Source organism: Oncorhynchus clarkii, chromosome 4, assembly GCF_045791955.1.
Source record: "Oncorhynchus clarkii lewisi isolate Uvic-CL-2024 chromosome 4, UVic_Ocla_1.0, whole genome shotgun sequence".
NCBI classification, from domain to species: domain Eukaryota; kingdom Metazoa; phylum Chordata; class Actinopteri; order Salmoniformes; family Salmonidae; genus Oncorhynchus; species Oncorhynchus clarkii.
In genome coordinates, this window is record NC_092150.1 from 43,575,048 (window position 1) to 43,597,077 (window position 22,030).

Below are 22,030 nucleotides of genomic sequence, written 5' to 3' on the forward strand. Positions count from 1 at the left end.
GCAGAGGTTGGAGCAACCTGAGGACTTAGGACTCAGGTTTCCCTCTCCACCCCTAAAGGGCCCACTTACCTGCCAAGAGCTCCTGGTTGCCTATATCGTAGTTAAGTTCCGCTGGCGAGAACCGCTTGGAGAGAAAGGCACATGGGTGCAGTTTCTTGTCCCACTCTTTCTGCTGTGAAAGGACCACCCAAGAATGTGAAAAGCTGTCAAGGCAAAGGGTGGCTACTTTGAAGAATCTCAAATATAATATATATTTTGATTTGTTTAACACTTTTTTTGGTTACTACATGATTCCATATATGTTATTTCATAGTTTTGATGTCTTCACTATTATTTTACAATGTAGAAAATAGTACAAATAAAGAAAATCCTGGAATGAGTAGGTGTGTCCAAACTTTTGACTGGTACTGTATGTATACACTGAACAAAAAAATAAACTTAAGATGTAGTGTTTTTCCCATGTTTCATGAGCTGAAATAAAATATCCCAGAAATGTTCCATTCGCACAAGAAGCGTAATTCTCTAAAATGTTGTGAACAAATTGCTTGCTGTTAAAGAAAATGTTTATTTTGCCAAGATAATCTATCCACCTGACAGGTGTGGCATATCAATAAGATGATTAAACAGCATGATCATTACATAGATGCACCTTGTGCTGTGTACAATAAAAGGCCACTCTAAAATGTGCAGTTTTGTCATACAACACAATGCCACAAATATCTCAAGTTTTGAGGGAGTGTGCAATTGGCATTCTGACTGCAGGAATGTCCACCAGAGCTGTTGTCAGAGAATTTAATGTTAATCCCTCTACCATAAGCCATTTGTAATGGTGTTTTAGAGAATTTGGTAGTACGTCTAACCGGCCTCACAACCACAGACCACATGTAACCAAGCCAGTCCAGGACCTCCACATCTGGCTTCTTCAGCTTCGGAATTGTCTGAGACCAGCCACGCGGACAGCTGATGACACTGTGGGATCTCTTGATTGGCAGTGCCCACAAAAGATGAGAAATGGACCTAAACCACGTTGTGAGCTACACTCACATATCTGAAATTACATGATGAATTGATGTTTACTGACCATGAAAAGCATGCAGTTAGGCCTACTTGCTAAATAACTCTGACAATAGAGCTAAATGTGCGCAATTGTTTTGCATGAAATGATCTGAAATTTGTAGTTGACTATGCTTTTCAAGAGATTATATATTACAACCAAATAGTTAACATTTGTTCAACAATTACCTTGATAACGGCACGCAGTTGTCAATGGTTTTAGTGGTGCTGGGGACTCTTTGCCCCCCAGTAGGTAAATCGAACGCTCTGCAGCTTATTGTAACATTTTATTAATAACGACTTATATAGGCTTTATGACCATGTTTTCACAAATGTTCACACATTTGATATAATTAGGGGACAATATCTGGAAGTAAAGTGAAAGGGGCGGTTATTTTCACAGGGTAGCAATGGCATAATTCTCCAGAACCTGTCAGTCACCTGTATCAGACCCTTGATTTTATTTTATCTTTGAACCTCTTATGTGAAATGTCTCTAGCAATCCAATAAAATACTACAGTCAGTCAACATCCACAAAACGACACCTTTCCGAAAAGTATGGAGGATTGTCTACAAACATAAACAGTTGAAGTCTGAAGTTTACATACACTTAGGTTGGAGTCATTAAAACTTGTTTTTCAACCACTACACAAATCTACTTTGTGCATGACACAAGTAATTTTTCCAACAATTGTTTACAGACAGATTATTCACTCATTGTATAACAATTCCAGTGGGTCAGAAGTTTACATATACTAAGTTGACTGTTCCTTTAAACAGCTTGGAAAATTCCAGAAAATTATGTCATGTCTTTAGAAGCTTCTGATAGGCTAATTGACATAATTTGAGTAAATTGGAGGCGTAGCTGTGGATGTATTTCAAGGTCTTTCTTCAAACTCAGTGCCTCTTTGCTTGACATCATGGGAAAATCAAAAGAAATCAGCCAAGACCTCAGACAAAAAGCTATAGACCTCCACAAGTCTGGTTCATCCTTGGGAGCAATTTCTAAATGCTTGAAGGTACCATGTTCATCTGTACAAACAATAGTATGCAAGTATGAACACCATGGGACCACGCAGCCATCATACTGCTCAGGAAGGAGACGTGTTCTGCCTCCTAGAGATGAACGTACTTTTGTGCAAAAAGTGCAAAACAATCCCAGAACAACAGCAAAGGACCTTGTGAAGATGCTGGAGGAAACAGGTACAAAAGTATCTATATCCACAGTAAAACGAGTCCTATATCGACTGCAAGGAAGAAGCCACTGCTCTAAAACCGCCATAAAAAGCCAGACTACGGTTTGCAACTGCACATGGGGACAAAGATCGTACTTTTTTGAGAAATGTCCTCTGGTCTGATGAAACAAAAATAGAACTGTTTGGCCAAAATGACCATCATTATGTTAGGAGGAAAAAGGGGGAGGCTTGCAAGCCGAAGAACACCATCCTAACCGTGAAGCACGGGGATGGCAGCATCATGTTGTGGGGGTGCTTGCTGCAGCAGGGACTGGTGCACTTCACAAGATAGATGGCATCATGAGGGAGGAGAAATTATGTGGATATATTGAAGCAACATCTCAAGACGTCAGTCAGGAAGTTAAAGCTTGGTCGGAAATGGGTCTTCCAAATGGACAATGACCCCATGCATACTTCCAAAGTTGTGGCAAAATGGCTTAAGGACAACAAAGTCAAGGTATTGGAGTGGCCGTCACAAAGCACTGACCTCAATCCTATTGAAAATGTGTGGGCAGAACTGAAAAAGCATGTGTGAGCAAGGAGGTCTTACAAACCTGACTCAGTTACACCAGCTCTGTAAGGAGGAATGGGCCAAAATTCACCCAATTTATTGTGGGAAGCTTGTGGAAGGCAACCCAAAACGTTTGACCCAAGTTAAACAATTTAAAGGCAATGCAACCAAATACTAATTGAGTGTATGCAAACTTCTGACCCACTGGGAATGTGATGAAAGAAATAAAAGCTGAAATAAATAATTCTCTCTACTATTATTCTGACATTTCACATTCTTAAATTAAAGTGGTGATCCTAACTGACCCAAGACAGGGAATTCTTGGATTAGATGTCAAGAATTGTGAAAAACTGAGTTTAAATGTATTCGGCTAAGCTGTATGTAAACTTCCGACTTCAACTGTACACTTAAAATTGTATGAAATCAAATAGAGAGAGTAGAGAAAGAAAGCTCATCATGAATACTGTGTGTGTGTGTGTGTGTGTGTGTGTGTGTGTGTGTGTGTGTGTGTGTGTGTGTGTGTGTGTGTGTGTGTTTGGGTGCGTGCGTGTGTGCGTGCGTGCATGTTTCTGAACAGTTTTCCTATGGGTTTCCAGTTGATTCTCATCCATTCCCAGCGACAGAATAATATAGACAGTAATTCAGGACATAAAATGGCCACTAACTAGCCAGAAGTACATAGAATTATTTTTTATAAATAGTTATATGAATGATCACACAAGCATGTGTTGTTTGTTGTAGGTGTTTCCACAATCTCATTTCTCTGAAAGAATATTCTGATAAAGGCTTTCATTTCAGATAGATAGCACACACACCCAACTGCTGATAACACTTTGAGACAGAGAGTACGTGAACACTTTCTTATCAGTTGTTTGTTATTTATTGTTTGTCTATAGTATATGGTTTTGGCTGTGTGGAGTAGTCATTGTGTAATCTGTTGTTGTTTCTTGTTGTTGTCCATATAGTCATACTCAGTAACAATTACCCCTTGGTGACAAATCAAATGTGTTGAATTGTTTTTCATTTTCAGGAGGCTGTTGCATACTGCTCACCATTGCAAAAATGTGTTATTAATGTGTAATAGTCAGATGAAGACAGAATTTGCAACTGGATCATTTCTAGAGTCCCCTGAAATTACTGAACACATCAAACCCAATACTGCTGCAGAACACGAACAGCTAGAATGACGTTGATTACTGTAAAGCTATGCTGTGTAGGTGAGAAAGCCTATGCATATTCTGTCTGCCCAAAACAATCTTTCAATATGCTTTGTAGATGCTTAAATCAAAACTATAAGATAGCGGCAAATGAAGAACTCACATCTTTCGGTCAATCTTGCATTGCTATTCATTTTCCTGAATCTGTTTGAGGAGCTCCTCCAGTGTATTGAGTGTTCCACTAGAGGGCGAAGTGGAGAGAGGAGAGAGTAACTGTGGTAACAATAGCACAGAAAGATGATACAGTAACTCTGTAAGGACACTTTGATGTTAAATATGACAGGCAGGCAGCCCATTGACAATCACACAGCTTTTCTTTATGTTGTTCTACCACAGATAGTAATTTCATGTGTGCAGCATATCCAGAATGGTCACGTAATTGCCTCACATAAATTACATTGTTCTATAGAGTGTTTACAGAAATTAATCTAGAATGTCATCTAGAAACTCCAGGGCATGGAGCGATACTGTAATAACACTTCAGTGGTTATCCATTCACAGAGAAGGGTGTGTGTGTGTGTATGTGTGTGTGTGTGTGTGTGTGTTTGTGTGTGTGTGTGTGTGTGTGTTTGTGTGTGTGTGTGTGTGTTTGGGTGTGTGTGTGTGTGTGTGTGTGTGTGTGTGTGTGTGTGTGTGTGTGTGTGTGTGTGTGTGTGTGTTTGGGTGTGTGTGTGTGTGTGTGTGTTTGTGTGTGTGTGTGTGTGTGTTTGTGTGTGTGTGTTTGGGTGTGTGTGTGTGTGTGTGTGTGAGTGTGTGTGTGTGTGTGTGTGTGTTTGTGTGTGTGTGTGTGTGTGTGTGTGTGGGTGTGTGTGTGTGTGTGTGTGTGTGTGTGTGTGTGTGTGTGTGTGTGTGTGTGTGTGTGTGTGTGTGTGTGTGTGTGTGTGTGTGTGTGTGTGTGTGTGTGTGTGTGTGTGTGTGTGTGTGTGTGTGTGTGTGTGTGTGTGTGTGTGTGTGTTTGGGTGTGTACTGTATGTACCGTGTATGTGCCTGTGTGAGATAAAATCCCATCTCTGTAACAGGACAACACACACGTTCCCATCCAGGACTGGATCCTCTCTGAAAGTCACAGCATGTCGAGTCCATAGGGGCCTCCTTAGGAAGAGATGTTTTCATTTCCACAACGTAACACACAGCAACCTGACACAAATGCCCTACAATTCCTTACAAATGTAACACATGCTTGCTTTGATCATTGAATACATACCACATTAGTGCACATTTACAGCATGTAAGATTGAAAACATGCAGTCAAACACACAAAACTTTTTTCCATTCTCTTTTACCTATTTCATTCACTACAGAAAATAACAACCACAATTATTGTTATGTGCAAATGCCTAATAAATATGACCCTAGGTACAGCTGTTGCAACTAACTACTGACATCAGTGCCCTATGTCAATGGGATCATACTATATGGTGCATAGCCCAACTGTCTCAATAGGCCATTTAAAATAGATTCTTTATTCAAAATCATGAATTAACATATGTCAGCATCTAGTAACTTTGTGCTATCCAGTACTGCGGGTTTTAAATAAATAATTCCACACTCTCCAGGTTTTGCAAACACCCCTAGTGGAGTACTACATTTGATTGAAAGCCGGACTATCCAATCCATGGGGGCAAAGCGTCAGGTTTATGTTTGCTCCAGTTCATCTACCAATGAGGTTAGTTCTTTTACAATCACGACGACATATGGCACTTGGAAAAGGCCATCTTGGTGAGGTAAGTATCTCCTTTTATTTCAATGGCGCACTCATGCATAAAAGGAATCACTATGCAGCACTTTTACATTTGTTTTCTGACAATGTGGAGCTTTTTTTCTTTTTTTCTATATCTTTATAGTCCTTGACTCCTTGGTGTAGTAGGCTATAGGTTAAACTCATTATGACCTCATTTTTTCTTTGTGCCAAATGTCTGCACAGTGTGCATAAAGTATGTGCATAAAGTAGCATATTAATTAATTTCCTGACTGGTTGCTATTTCTAAACAACGGATCCTCCAACAAATATGCTCTAAACATCTTTCTGAAGTAAATCTTGGTGGCGTCGACCTTCACTCACACAAACACACAATAATGTCTGAGCCGGGAAAGGGAAGCTTTTACCTGAGGAAAAGGGCGCATTTCGGTTTCCAGAGCGCGCGCGCGCGAGAGAGAGACATAGAGAGAAGAGAGAGGGAGGGGCGTAGATAGAGAAGGGGAGGGGTGCGGGGAGAGAGAGAGAGAGAGAGAGAGAGAGAGAGAGAGGGAGGGAGGGGCGTAGATAGAGAAGGGGAGGGGTGCGGAGAGAGAGAGAGAGAGATTTCTTCATTACATTATTTAGGCTACATTTATTCATATACAGAATATAAAGATGTGTATTTTAGCAAACTAGACGTCTATCAGTCAAATGAAAGTGCAAGCAGGGTCAACCAGCAACACCTCATATAATAGCATTACATAACCTTTTTAAGTAATGATTGATGTGTTATTACATATAACAACTGCTGGATGTGTGTGTTACATGTTGCCCAATGCAGTAGTCTAGAACTGAATCCATCTGTCCACTATTGGACATATCCTATGTGGGAGTTGCAATTGAATATTGGCATATATTACATACTGACCCGAGAATCGTTCACTTTGACAAATGCCTGTTCACACCGCTACCATCCAGATGGCGAGGTGCATCAAAGCTGGGACCGAGGTACTGAAAAACAGCTTCTATCTCAAGGCCATCAGACTGCTAAACAGCAATCACTAACTCAGAGAGGCTGCTGCCTACATTGAGACCCAATCACTGGCCACTTTAATAAATGGATCACTAGTCACTTTAAACAATGCCACTTTAAATAATGCAACTTTATTCATGTTTACATATCTTACATTACTCATATAAAATGTATATACTGTATTTTATACTATCTATTGCACCTTGTCTATGCCGCTCCTCCATCCCTCATCCATATATTTATATGTACATATTCTCATTCACCCTTTTAGATTTGTGTGTATTAGGTCGTTGTTGGGAAATTGTTAGATTACTTGTTAGGTATTACTGCACTGTCAGAACTAGAAACACAAGCATTTCGCTACACTCGCATTAACATCTGCTAACCATGTGTATGTGACCAATAAAATTTGATTTGATGTAATCTTGTGTTGACAGAGAGTAGCCTATGCTATGGGGGTCATCGATCCCAGCGCGGTGGGGCGGACAACTACTCGTCAAAGCAATGATTCGGAGAGACTGGTTAGGGGGCGTGAGCGCCTCTCGGAAAATACTGTCCATTGTTCCCCTCGGACCAATCCGGGCTAGAAATGTTCCTAATTATGGACCAATCATAACGCACTGGCCGTCCCCCGACTCCACCCAGAACTGTATATTAAAGGTTCCCCTATCGAGCCATATGCCACTGGCACTATTGGATATCTTTTTTTCTTTTACAGTGGTCGGACTGAGTGGATTGTATCATTATTTATAAATATTTTTTATGATCTCAACATTTGTTACATTAGGCTAAGACAGAAACATGGCTGACGCAAAAGTCGAAACTAGTACGGAGATCTCTGCCAAGGTAAGTGGACGGCAATTTGTGACCTGAGTGATGAATAAATGACAACTTCTACACTTTCTTTCATTTAAATCTATTCCGGACTAAAGATTTTGAATGGAGAACAACTATCGGAAGCTGGAGCAAGTGTTCAGCCGAGCTTCATTAAACCTAACTGGCTTTGGATGTGTCTTCTGTTGCGGATATTGAAATAGAAACAATTTTATTGGAGATCTCTGTTATATTAGATAAAATGTTGGCAAACAATATTTATCGAAAGTTGCACTCACTCACTAGTCTATTGAAACATACACGCCAAGCGATGCCTTTTTTTGCCCGGAGTATAACAGTCTGCGCGCGGTTCTTTGTTTATGCTAACGTGTCCGTTCTCTTGAACACCGATTTTCTGCTCTTTTGAATAACTCAATCACACACGCACGTCTGGTTTACCATTTTGATTAATTACCTTTGTTTACATCTAATATCATAGGCTACATTGCAGTTACCGGACGCAATCACGGCTGCTACAGTGATTATTGATCCGTTCTCCGATTTTGTTCCACGCACCGGTCTGTCATAACTTGCTACTTGAATATATCCCATTGTTTTTGGATGTGGTTTCATGGAGTATATGATATTGATGTAGAAGTTTATGGGGAATGGCTCGGGCATAAAAGCGTCGCGCCTTTTAGAATACAGAATGAGGTGAAAGGGATTTAAACAGCGCGTAAATGTTTAACAACGTAACCAACATAAAACAATTATATCCGACCTAAGTACGAGATGATATAGAGAGGGAGGTTTAAGACCGTAATTATTTTTGCATAATTGCAAACGGAGTAGCTGCTCCTGTATTAAAGCTCAGTGTTAATGTTGAGTGATTTACGGCTGTATTGACATGGATAAGCCACCCGATGTGTTCATTCCACCAGGCTTGTCTGCGCGCAATGTGACAGTGCCTCGATCGGAGCTCCGGAGCCTTCCGGTTTAAGAGCATCAGTTGAGTGTATATGTGGGCTTTGGTGGCGCCAATAACGATAGGAATAACCAGTGTCAGACGTGAGTGCGAGCGAAAAGTTGAACTGTGTCCATTACCTCTCTCTCTCTCTCTCTCTCTCTCTCTCTCTCTCTCTCTCTCTCTCTCTCTCTCTCACTCACACACACACACCAGCTCCTTTACAGCGTAACCCTATTTAGAGAGAGAGAGAGAGAAAGCGAGAGAGAGAGAGAGAGAGAAAGAGAGAGAGAGAGGGGGCGGGGGGCGTTCACGACAAAACCAACACTGCCTCTTGAAGGCATAGTTTCTACCTGCTGAACCAATGGCGCGCTACTTCTTACATTTAACAATTTTAGTAATTTAGCAGACACTCTTATCCAGAACAAATAACAGTAGTGAGGTTTCGTACTTTCTTCCCGTACTGGTCCCCCGTAGGAATCGAACCTAAAACCATGGTCTACCAACTGAGCCACAAGGGACCATATGCTGCTCAAACGATCCCCGGTGATGATAAAACAAAGCTAGTATGTTGATGTCTCTCTGTTAGCCTATAGGATGAAAAGTATGCTTAGTTTCCTTTGCTGTTGGAGCGGCGGCGCCGCTGTGCGTAGTTGCCTATAGGTAGGCTGCAATACAATATTGGCATGTACATGTATTGTTGAAGGTGGAGGGTACAGGGAGATGTAGCTGCTTACCGGCGTATGGGCTCAGCATTACTCAGACTAAAGAATAAATGTCCTTATAGGAAGATGTTAAAACTAATGACGATAAGAAAATCTTTATTTTATTTTGGGCACTAAAAAGGACTATTGGAAAAAGTGTTTTTGTCCTTCAAGTGAAAGGCCTAAACATAGCCTGCAACACCAACACCCGATCAGAATGGTTTTTGATTGATTACAAACCTTATTGTCTTCATTTGTAGAATGGAAAGTCAATCAAACGCATATCCCTTCTATGCGCTATTGTCTCACTTCCCTGGAGTTAATTTAGTCAGCCTCCTTCTGGTAGTGTTCGTTTGCACGCTCTTATTGGCTGTGTTAAAATAACCTACCAGGGTTCAACGGGAATTGTAGTCTTTTTCCGGGCGTGTCTTCATAGCGTCCGATTAGATGGGTCCTTGACTGAACTACAGTTATCGTTGAACTCAATTCCATCATGGTGTCAGGATGCAACACTTCTATTAGATCTCCAATAGTTGGCGGGGAGTAGAGCAGAAATGCAACCAAGTGTTGCATTTCAAATGAAAAACGAAAGCATTCACAGGTTTAGGTGAGGTTGGAGGGAGAGAGGGGGTGTGTATGTATCAAATCAAATCAAATCAAATTTTATTTGTCACATACACATGGTTAGCAGATGTTAATGCGAGTGTAGCGAAATGCTTGTGCTTCTAGTTCCGACAATGCAGTAATAACCAACAAGTAATCTAGCTAACAATTCCAAAACTACTACCTTATAGACACAAGTGGAAGGGGATAAAGAATATGTACATAAAGATATATGAATGAGTGATGGTACAGAGCGGCATAGGCAAGATACAGTAGATGGTATTGAGTGCATATGAGATGAGTATGTAAACAAAGTGGCATAGTTAAAGTGGCTGGTGCCACTTTAACTATGCCACTATGTGTGTGTGTGTGCGCATGCGTGTGCGTGTGACAACCTTCTCAACCTTCCGCTCATTTAGGTAGAAGTCATCAAAACCACAATCAACTCTAGAAATAAATCTGAAGTCGTGAAACCTTGATTGAACCTGTGATAGATATTTTATCCAACATGTGACAAACAACACGACTTAAACATAGTCTCTCATTTTCACTTTTCCCCAGGACCTAAAAGAGAAGAAGCTTGTTGAAGAGGCAGAAAATGGAAAAGAGACCCCAGCCAATGGAAAAGCTGTAAGACTTCACTTTTAAGACTTTACCTTTTACCTTTAATAGACCCTTTTCCACATTTTACCTTTAAGATGGAACTATCAGCTTCTTTACACCTGTTCTCACCTGTCTTCTTCATTGTCCTTATAAAAAGGTATTTGTAGAAGTAAATCTGAGGCAACTCATATTTTCTTTTGTTTTTATTACTAACAAGATATCATCTGGTTATTACTTTCACTTCGAAATAATAGTGTCATCCAACATTTATTCTTCCCTGGAGACAAACATATCGGATGCATTGTATTGTTTTTCCACAGGAGGCTGAGGAGAATGGTGATCAAGACAATGATCTAGAGGAGGATGATGATGATGTGGGAGAGGAGGAGGATGAGGAAGATGATGCTGAGGGTAAGTGATCTGGTCTTTCACAACGCTAGGATGACAGAGTATCCATTACATGTTGACATATGCACCTAGTGGCAGTGATGTGTATTTGCCTGTACTAGTCTTGAGGCAGTCTGCCTGAGAAATTGTTTTGTTGGAGCGCCCTCTATGTGGCATAAACTGTAACTGCAAGAATCTAAACCTGCCTTCCTCTCTGAAGTTGATGAAGAAGATGAGGACGATGAGGTCGAGGGTCGTGCAGGCAAGAGGGTGGCAGAAGATGACGATGATGACGAGGTAATGCAACAACTTGAATCTATCTATTGCATTTACATGTAGAAACTGAAATGACTGATCACATATTGACTTGTTCTTTGCAGGATGATGTTGGAACAAAGAAGCAGAAAACCGCCGATGATTAAGAGTTGTGTGTTCAACCCCCTGGAAGCTGCTGCAACCTCTCTCCGAATGTTTTGGAGGGAAACTGTGGTCATCATCAAGTAGAGTTCAACGTCCGTGTACACACACACAAAACTGCAATTTTTTTTAGAAAACCCAAGACTTCAAAGTTCTACCTTCTTAACAAGATACAGTACTTTAAAATGAGAATTTGTTTGTATTTTTATTTACATTTTATATTTTTGTACATATTGTTAGGAGGTCAGCCATTTTTCAACAGTGATCTCTGGTTACCAAACGGTGCTTTGAAGTTGATGCTTCTCTATGAAATAGACTTTACTTGTGGTTTGACCATGCCATGCTATCTCAACACAAACTTGTACACATTTCAGAAAACAATTCAATTCAAAGCATTCCAGTAACTTTGTAATTGTACTTTAGTTGTACCATACAAAGTTGGTTTGTACGAGATGGCAAGGCCAAAGAAAATAGGTTTATTTTCTGTCTGTTAAATGGCTGTCTGTTATGGCCTGTGTAATGTATGTGTGAATTTCTTGTTTGACAATAAACCTGCATTTTATTTTGTGAGTTCTTATTTTCTTCTGATTCGTTTATTTTTTTTGTTTTGTATTTTTGACCCATTATAGATGGGGTTTCATAATGTTACAGTCAGCCACTTCAACTAGGAAAATCATCATGCAGCTTTTGGCTCTATAATCAATAATCTATAATCTATAAAAGTACCGTTTTCAGATATGCTGTTCATCTGTTTTATTGGCCTGTTAGAACTGTATATCAATGTAAATGACTCATGCCTTGGCTTAAAGACTTCAAGATCTGGTCAATTATATTGCATTTAATAAATTTACCTGAGTGAATCCTTTTCCTTCCGATACACATTTCTTTGAACACCAAATATCACACATCAATACAAAAATACAGGAAGTGCTAATTGTTCAGTTCCACATGCATGCTCTTATGGGTTAATTTCGAGGAAATAACCAGGGAAATATTTTATGACCATTATTAGCCCAATGGACTGTATCTTTTCATTTGACATTAGAAGAGTAGATGCTGAAATCAAAAAGAAACCTAACAGTATTAATCTGCTCAATGTATAAACTTCCATGTTATTACATCAATCAATTACCGTACTATGACATGATAATAACCAGACAAACACAAATATAATACAACTTCATTGTCCTCCCTTACAAGTTACATAATCACACACACATTATGTTAAAAGCAGAACTACAGCTCATTCCTTTGCCTGCCACGTGTCTAGAGTCACTGTGGTTGTGCTTTATGTGGTAACATGGTTTCAGGTGGGATATAAACAGACATAAAACCGCTTCCTGTCACATTGTGCAGTAGTCAGGTGTTTCTGAGAGGTGTGGAGAGTCAGAGTGGAAATTGCCAATGCAGCTGTTGGTTCTGTGATTTTCCTGTGGGGCTATTAAGAACCTAAGCACAGACACAAACTAACAACCTCACTCCTTGACGAAAGCCATGCCGAAACGAGTCAGAGTTTTAAAAGTTGTTCCACTGAACATGCCATAGCAATAAAGGAACTTTGAAGAGCGCTATGAAGAGTGCCTTGGTTCTCCTTTTTTTCTATTGCAGAGCGAGAGAAGCAGCTATGCAATGCTAATAATAAGAAGCCGTCAACCAGAGAGCAGAAAGAAACTGTTGCGGTTCCTCCTCCAATGCTGCTACTGCCTCCTCAACAAGTGGAAAAACAAGATGTTTTTCTATTTCAGGAAAACATCTCGCTAATGTTTTCTGTTTCCCTCTAGACGGCTGTGTCGACATAACTCATCTTTGATAAATAGCCTTGGAGGTTGTGGATTAATGAAGTATCTATCTATTCAGAATATCAACATAGGCCGAGATATCAAAATTCTAAGGTGTAAAGCAGAAGGGAACAGTCTTTATAATGTATTGTGGAATACATGCAATATTATTCAATGGGGGGTACTGCTACGGAAAATTGTTGTTCAAATTAGGCTACTACACATTCTGATCTAAATTATTTTAAATCAGAAACAGATTGGCGTGGATTAAACACTCATCTAATGAAGCATCACATATATATATATATATATATACACCCTTTACCTTGATGACAGCTTTGCACACTATTGGCATTCTCTCAACCAGCTTCACCTGGAATGCTTTCCCAACAGTCTTGAAGGAGTTGCCACCAGTGTCATCAGACCAAAGGACTAATGTCCATCGCTCGTGTTACTTGGCCCAAGCAAGTCTCTTCTTCTTGTTGGTGTCCTTTAGTAGTGGTTTCTTTGCAGCAATTCGACCATGAAGGCCTGATTTACTCAGTCTCCTCTGAACAGTTGATGTTGAGATGTGTCTGTTACTTGAAGTCTGTGAAGCATTTATTTGGGCTGCAATTTCTGAGGCCGGTAACTTGAATGAACTCATCCTCTGCAGCAGAGGTAACTCTGGGTCTTCCTTTCCTGTGGCGTCCTCATGAGAGCCAGTTTCATCATAACGCGTCATGTTTTTTACGACTGCACTTGAAGAAACGTTCAAATTCTTGAAATCTTCCTGAATGACTGACCTTCATGTCTTAAAGTAATGATGGACTGTCGTTTCTCTTTGCTTATTTGAGCTGTTCTTGCCATAATATGGATTTTTACCAAATAGGGCTATCTTCTGTATACCAACCCTCCCTTGTCACAACACAACTGACTGGCTCAAACGCATTAAGAAGAAAATAAACTCCACAAATGAAATTTGTGTTAGTCCAGTTAGTTACACATATGTGTGCGTGTGTGTGTATGCATATGTTTGTATGTTTGTGTGTCAGCTAGAGAGTGCTAAAAAAGCAGTCAACTAGTCAGTGTGAGGCTGAAGGTTAGTGGCTCACTGGTTCACAGATTAACACTGTATTTCCTCATGCATGCCAAGACACTGTACCACACACACACACACACACACACACACACACACACACACACACACACACACACACACACACACACACACACACACACACACACACACACACACACACACACACACACACACAAAATGCAATGCTATCCTGTTGTACATATTTTTCTATGTCACAGTGATATTGTAGCTAGAGTGAGTTTTTGTACTGATGAGTGCAAACATATTTCAATCCTGATCCCTCATTGCTTTCCCAATAAAAAAGACAATGAAAAGCAAATTACACTGCTACCCTCACCAAAATATGATTTGAAACACATCAATGTAGCTACACCAACATTTAGCTAACTCAAATTGCACACTCTAATAGTTCCCTAGCTCCATAACCCCAAATTACACACATAGTAGAATGTGCTCCATTTACCGTAATTCACCCAAATTACACAGACCATTTCAGTTACTCACAAATCAACAAGTTCTTCCTAGAGCTGTCTGTCCGGCTGGGTGGAAAAGCTGCACAGGGAAGAGAGTTGAATGCAGCCACTAAGTCACCAGTAATTTTGCTGCTGTGTTTAAGTATTGTTTCTAACCAGACATCAGGCATGCACCAGGATCCAGAGCAGTGAACAAGTCCAAAAAGTTTGTTTGGCTCTTATGTTCTGTAACCTATCTCTTCCTTTCAGTCTAGCGAACCCTACTGTGTCCTCTGAACATAATGTATCCAAATGGAATGCCTTGATTCTAGAAATCCCTCAATATCTCACCTCTCACTTTCTCTCTCTCTCTCTGTGTATGCAGAGGGAGCAGTATAATGTGTGTGTGTTCTGAACCCAGGCTTTAGTTCCCTGGCAGACAGACAGAAGAGAGAGAGAGAGAGAGAGAGAGAGAGAGAGAGAGAGAGAGAGAGAGAGAAAGAGAGAGAGAAACACTCTCCACAGCACCTCCCAGAGAGCCACAATGCATGGTACTGTATCTCATGCCCCTCTACTGCCACCTGGTGCTAAGGGGTACTGCTGCTCCATTTGACATTGCAGCCACCTTGGTAGAGCTGTCTTCTGTAGACTGCCTTATGAATAATAATCAACCAGCGCATCACCATAGCCCAAAATATATAAGATGCAGTATAAATTACTTTTTATTGCCTAAAGCCTTCCTCAAACCTTCTTTATCCCTCACTATGTTTGCCTTTTCTTATCTTATAACGAGCCTACTGTTAGCCAGGTAGGGGAGAGTGGGTTATGTTGAGCCATTTTTTACTTTCAGAATCACTGCATAAAGGGAAATATAGTATTCTTTCTAACAAAGATATCTACATATCATTCAAGATGTTGTGAATCCCTGGAAATAATCAGAATTCACGTAAAAAATAAGTTTTGAAAAAATAGCTTGTCCCAAAAAAAGGGGTCTATTGGCACGACCTATATGAGGTAAGTTAAGCATAGGGACAGGGTAAGTTGATCAGCTTTGGGGTAAGTGGGTGGTGGTGTCCTGTGACAGTGGATGATGGTGCTGGTAGGTCAAAGTTTAATTCATGGAATGGGGGTGTGGTATATGGTATATCTTAAATGTATGCCTACATTCAGACATAGATCTGTTTGTTCAATATCACTTACCCCTACGTTTCTTGACCAGTTGTCTGGGAAAGGGATGTTGTTTTGATGTGTCAATTCGTAGGAAAGTTCTCTGCATTTGAAGCTACTGAGCCCATTAAACTGGTTTCTTGATATGTTTAGTAAGCTCAGACTCCGTGTCATCAGATAAAACCTTGTGAGCCTCTGCTACTCTATCATAGCCTCTCTTTCTTTTTTTTATTTATTTATTTATTTTTTAAAAATTTTACCCCTTTTTCTCCCCAATTTCGTAGTATCCAATTGTTGTAGTAGCTACTATCTTGTCTCATCGCTACAACTCCTGTACGGGCTCGGGAGAGACGAAGGTTGAAAGTCATGCGTCCTCCGATACACAACCAACCAAGCCGCTGCTTCTTTAACACAGCGCACATCCAACCCGGAAGCCAGCCGCACCAATGCGCCGGAGGAAACACCGTGCACCTGGCCACCTTGGCTAGCGTACACTGCGCCCAGCCCGCCACAGGAGTCGCTGGTGCGCGATGAGACACCCCTATCGACCAAGCACCAATGCGCCGGAGGAAACACAGTGCACCTGGCCACCTTGGCTAGCGTACAGTGCGCCCAGCCCGCCACAGGAGTCGCTGGTGCGCGATGCGACACCCCTACCGACCAAGCCCTCCCTAACCCGGGCGACGCTAGGCCAATTGTGCGACCCAGGACTCTGATGGCACAGCTGGCGCTGCAGTACAGCGCCCTTAACCACTGCGCCACCCGGGAGGCCCCATAGCCTCTCTTTCACACAGGTACATGTTTCTTTTGTTTTTTTGTTTGTTCAGTCTTTTAATTTTTTTGTTGTTGCATATATTCAAATGGACTTCTTCCCTTCTCTCACTTCCTTGACTGCTCTCTCAAGAACCTCAGGGGGGTATGGACGCCTGCTTGTTTTATGTTTGTATACACGGGGCATGATGTCAACTTTCCCTGCTATGCGGACGACACAGCTGTACATTTCAATGAAACATGGTAAAGCCCCACAATTGCCTACCCTGGAAGCCAAGATTAATTTAACCTTTATTTAACTTGGCAAGTCAGTTAAGAACAAATTATTTTTTACAATGACAGCCTACCCCGGCCAAACCCTATCAACGCTGGGCCAATTGTGCGACGCCCTATGGGACTCCCAATCACGGCCGTTCGTGATACAGCCTGGAATCGATCCAGGGTCTGTAGTGACACCTCAAGCACTGAGATGCAGTGCCTTAGACCACTGCGCCACTCGGGAGCCCAAAAGTGGATTGCGGAAGTGGAAGTGGATAGAGTCAAATGTACTTATAAACTTGGACAAAACATAGATAATAGTTCTACGTCCCAAGAAACAAAGAGATCTGCTAGACCCTGATCTCTCTTTTGATGAACATATCAACAATATTAGAGGGAAGCCTTTTTCCATCTTCATAACACTGCAAAAATCAGAAACCTTTTGTCCAAAAATGCAGAAAAGTGAATCCATGCTTTTGTCACTTCTAGATTAGACTAATGCAATGCTCTACTCTCCGGCTACCCAGATAAACAAACACAAAAATTAAGTTAGTGCTAAATACAGCTGCTAGAATCTTGACTAGAGCCCCAAAATTGTATCATATTACTCCAGAGCTAGCCTCACTTCACTGGCTTCCTGTTAAGGCAAGGGCTGATTTCAAGGATTTACTGCTAACTTACAAAGTATTACGTGGACTTGCTCCTACCTATCTCTCTAATTTGGTCCTGCCGTACATACTTACACGTACAGTTGTGGCCAAAAGTTTAGAGAATGACACAAATATTAATTTCCAATAAGTTTGTTGCTTCAGTGTCTTTAGATATTTTTGTCAGATGTTACTATGGAATACTGAAGTATAATTACAAGCATTTCATAACTGTCAAAGGCTTTTATTGACAATTACATGAAGTAGATGCAAATAATCAATATTTGCAGTGTTGACCCTTGTTTTTCAAGACCTCTAGCAATCCACCCTGTAATGGTTTTCCTGAGGTGAAGGAGAGGCGGACCAAAATGCAGCGTGGTTGTTATTCATTGTACTTTAATAAAGAAACTGTACATGAATAAACTAACAAAACAACAAACGTGCGAAAACCTAAAACAGTCCAATCTGGTGCAAACACAGAGACAGGAACAATCACCCACACCCACACAGTGAAACCCAGGCTACCTAAGTATGATTCTCAATCAGAGACAACTAATGACACCTGCCTCTGATTGAGAACCATACTAGGCAGAAACATAGAAATACCCAAAACCTAGAAAAACAAACATAGACTGCCCACCCAACTCACGCCCTGACCATACGAAATAAATACAAAACAAAGGAAATAAAGGTCAGACCGTGACAGTACCCCCCCCCCAAAGGTGCGGACTCCGGCCGCAAAACCTTGACCTATAGGGGAGGGTCTGGGTGGGCGTCTGTCCGCGGTGGCGGCTCTGGCGCGGGACGCGGACCCCACTTCACCATTGTCTTAGTCCGCCTCATTGTCCGCCTCCGTGGCTCTCTAACCATGGCAACCCCTCTCAATGACCCCACTGGACAGAGGGGCAGCTCGGGACAGAGGGGCAGCTCGGGACAGAGGTGCAGCTGCTTGGAACAGAGGGGCTCTGGCGCCTCTGGGCTGAGGGGCTCTGGCGCCTCTGGGCTGAGGGGCTCTGGCGGCCCCTGGCTGACTGGCGGCCCCTGGCTGACTGGCGGCACTGGCGGCCCCTGGCTGACTGGCGGCACTGGCGGCCCCTGGCTGACTGGCGGCACTGGCGGCCCCTGGCAGACTGGCGGCACTGGCGGCCCCTGGCAGACTGGCGGCACTGGCGGCCCCTGGCAGACTGGCGGCACTGGCGGCCCCTGGCAGACTGGCGGCACTGGCGGCCCCTGGCAGACTGGCGGCACTGGCGGCCCCTGGCAGACTGGCGGCACTGGCGGCCCCTGGCAGACTGGCGGCACTGGCGGCCCCTGGCAGACTGGCGGCACTGGCGGCCCCTGGCAGACTGGCGGCACTGGCGGCCCCTTGCAGACTGGCGGCACTGGCGGCCCCTTGCAGACTGGCGGCACTGGCGGCCCCTTGCAGACTGGCGGCACTGGCGGCCCCTTGCAGACTGGCGGCACTGGCGGCCCCTTGCAGACTGGCGGCACTGGCGGCCCCTTGCAGACTGGCGGCACTGGCGGCTCCTTGCAGACTGGCGGCACTGGCGGCGCTGGGCAGACGGGTGGCTCAGATGGTGCTGGGCAGACGGGTGGCTCAGATGGCGCTGGGCAGACGGGAAGCTCCGTCAACGCTGGAGAGGAAGGCTCTGGCAGCGCTGGACTGAGTAGCTCTGGCGCCTCTGGAATGAGGGGCTCTAGCGCCTCTGGAATGAGGGGCGGGAGCTATGTTAGCGCCGAACAGGCAGGAGACCCCGGCTGCGCTGGAGAGGAGGAAGGCTCTAGCAGCGCTGGACAGGCGGGAGACTCCGGCAGCGCTGGAGAGGAGGAAGGCTCTAGCAGCGCTGGACAGGTGGGAGACTCCGGCAGCGCTGGAGAGGCGAGGCGCACTGTAGGCCTGATGCGTGGTGCTGGCACTGGTGGTACTGGGCCGAGGACACGCACAGGAAGCCTGGTGCGGGGAGCTGCCACCGGAGGGCTGGTGTGTGGAGGTGGCACTGGATGGACCGGACCGTGAAGGCGTACTGGAGATCTTGAGAGCAGGGCTGGCACCAACCGCCCTGGCTGGATTTTCACCCTAGCCCGGCAGATGTGGGAAGCTGGGATGTAGCGCACCTGCCTAAGCACACGTACTGGGGACACAGTGCGAACCATCGCATAACACGGTGCCTGACCAGCACCACGCCCGCCACGGTTAGCACTGCTAGGAGCACTGTAGTGTTGAGATGGCACAGGACGTGCAAGGCTAGGGAGATGCACAGGAGGCCTGGTGCGTGAGGCTGGCACAGTCTTCACCAGACAACTAGCACACACCTCAGGATGAGTATGGAGAGCTGACCCAGGTTCCATTAAATCCCTGACACGTTCCGTCGGGCGAATGTCGTGCCTCATGCACCAAACCAGCAACTCCCTCATATCTCTCTCCTCCAATTTCCCCATTAACTCCTTCACAGTCTCCGCTCACCTCCAACACCAGCTCTGGTTCTGAGCTCCTCCTTGGCTCCTCACGATAAACAGGGGGAGTTGGCTCAGGTCTGACTCCTGACTCTGCCACACTCTCCCTGTGCCTCCCCCAAGACATTTTTGGGGCTGACTCTCGGGCTTCCGTCCGCGCCGCCGTGCTTGTCTCTCCAACTCCATTCTCCTATACCCCTCTTCGCACTGCTCCAGCGAATCCCAGGCGGGCTCCGGCACTCTCCCTGGGTCGACCGCCCACCTGTCTATTTCCTCCCAAGTCGTATACTCCAGACTTCGTAGCTCCTGCTGCCGCTGCCTGTCACCACACCGCTCGGTCCTGTTGTGGTGCGTGATTCTGTAATGGTTTTCCTGAGGTGAAGGAGAGGCGGACCAAAACGCAGCGTGGTTGTTATTCATTGTACTTTAATAAAGAAACTGTACATGAATAAACTAACAAAACAACAAACGTGCGAAAACCTAAAACAGTCCTATCTGGTGCAAACACAGAGACAGGAACAATCACCCACACAGTGAAACCCAGGCTACCTAAGTATGATTCTCAATCAGAGACAACTAATGACACCTGCCTCTGATTGAGAACCATACTAGGCAGAAACATAGAAATACCCAAAACCTAGAAAAACAAACATAGACTGCCCACCCAACTCACGCCCTGACCATACTAAATAAATACAAAACAAAGGAAATAAAGGTCAGACCGTGACACACCCTGGCATGCGCTCAATTAACTTCTGGGCCACATCCTGACTGATGGCAGCCCATTCTTGCATAATCAATGCTTGGAGTTTGTCAGAATTTGTGGGTTTTTGTTTGTCCACACGCCTCTTGAGGATTGACCACAAGTTCTCAATGGGATTAAGGTCTGGGGAGTTTCCTGGCCATGGACCCAAAATATCGATGTTTTGTTCCCCGAGCCCCTTAGTTATCACTTTTGCCTTATGGCAACGTGCTCCATCATGCTGGAAAAGGCATTGTTCGTCACCAAACTGTTCCTGGATAGTTGGGTTAAGTTGCTCTCGGGGGATGTGTTGGTACCATTCTTTATTCAGGGCTGTGTTCTTGGGCAAAATTGTGAGTGAGCCCACTCCCTTGTCTCAGGATGCTTTACTGTTGGCACGACACAGGACTGATGGTAGCGCTCACCTTGTCTTCTCCGGACAGGCTTTTTTCCGGATGCCCCAAGCAATCGGAAAGGGGATTCATCAGAGAAAATTACTTTACACCAGTCCTCAGCACTCCAATCCCTGTACCCTTTGCAGAATATCAGTCTGTCCCTGATGTTTTTCCTAGAGAGAAGTGGCTTCTTTGCTGTCCTTCTTGACACCAGGCCATCCTCCAAAAGTCTTTGCCTCACTGTGCGTGCAGATGCACTCACACCTGCCTGCTGCCATTCCTGAGCAAGCTCTGTACTGGTGGTGCCCCAATTCGCAGTTGAATCAACTTTAGGAGACAATTGACCAGCACTTGCTGGACTTTCTTGGGTGCCATGAAGCCTTCTTCACAACAATTGAACCACTCTCCTTGAGGTTCTTGATGATCCAATAAAAGGTTGATTCAGGTGCAATCTTACTGGCAGAAATATCCCTGCATGTGAAGCCCATTTTGTGCAAAGCAATGATGACGGCACGTGTTTCCTTGTAGGTAACCATGGTTGACAGAGGAAGAACAATGATACCAAGCACCTTTTGAAGCTTCCAGTCTGTTATTCGAACTCAATCAGCATGACAGAGTGATCTCCAGCCTTGTCCTCGTCAACACTCAGACCTGTGTTAACGAGAGAATCACTGACATGATGTCAGCTGGTCCTTTTGTGGCAGGGCTGAAATGCAGTGGAAATGTTTTTTGGGGATTCAGTTTTTTGGGGATTCAGATGTTTTTTGCAAATTCAGTTCATTTGCAGGACAAATAGCGACTTTGCAATTAATTGCAATTCATCTGATCACTCTTCATAACATCTGGAGTATATGCAAATTGCCATCATACAAACTGAGGCAGCAGACTTTGTGAAAATTAATATTTGTGTCATTCTCAAAACTTTTGGCCACGACTGTATACATAAAATGCTTTTTATTTGTATATCTGTTTACCTCATGGGCCACCTACGGGCTTTGGTCCAGCCCCTGACTCACACAATTGACCAGTCACATTTATTTATTATGCAGTTTATTGAAAAATATCTA

General features: G+C 43.5%; 1 protein-coding gene across 1 annotated transcript; it reads left to right on the top strand.

Moving 5' to 3' along the window:
- Window positions 1-7,366: 7,366 nt before the first annotated feature.
- LOC139406833 (prothymosin alpha-A-like) lies at window positions 7,367-12,078 on the top strand. Its single transcript, XM_071149905.1, has 5 exons — window positions 7,367-7,573; window positions 10,373-10,441; window positions 10,735-10,825; window positions 11,022-11,098; window positions 11,182-12,078. The coding sequence occupies exons 1-5, from the start codon at window positions 7,529-7,531 to the stop codon at window positions 11,221-11,223; spliced, it is 324 nt and encodes a 107-aa protein (XP_071006006.1). The 5' UTR covers window positions 7,367-7,528; the 3' UTR covers window positions 11,224-12,078.
- The last annotated feature ends 9,952 nt before the right edge of the window (window positions 12,079-22,030 follow it).

What these genes read in the sequence shown, in the direction of transcription:
- LOC139406833 (XM_071149905.1), top strand. Translation starts at nt 7,529, where the DNA reads ATGGCTGACGCAAAAGTCGAAACTAGTACGGAGATCTCTGCCAAG. An exon ending in TGAGGAAGATGATGCTGAGG is followed by an intron (nt 10,826 to 11,021) that starts GTAAGTGATCTG and finishes TCCTCTCTGAAG; the next exon opens with TTGATGAAGAAGATGAGGAC. An exon ending in AAGATGACGATGATGACGAG is followed by an intron (nt 11,099 to 11,181) that starts GTAATGCAACAA and finishes TGTTCTTTGCAG; the next exon opens with GATGATGTTGGAACAAAGAA.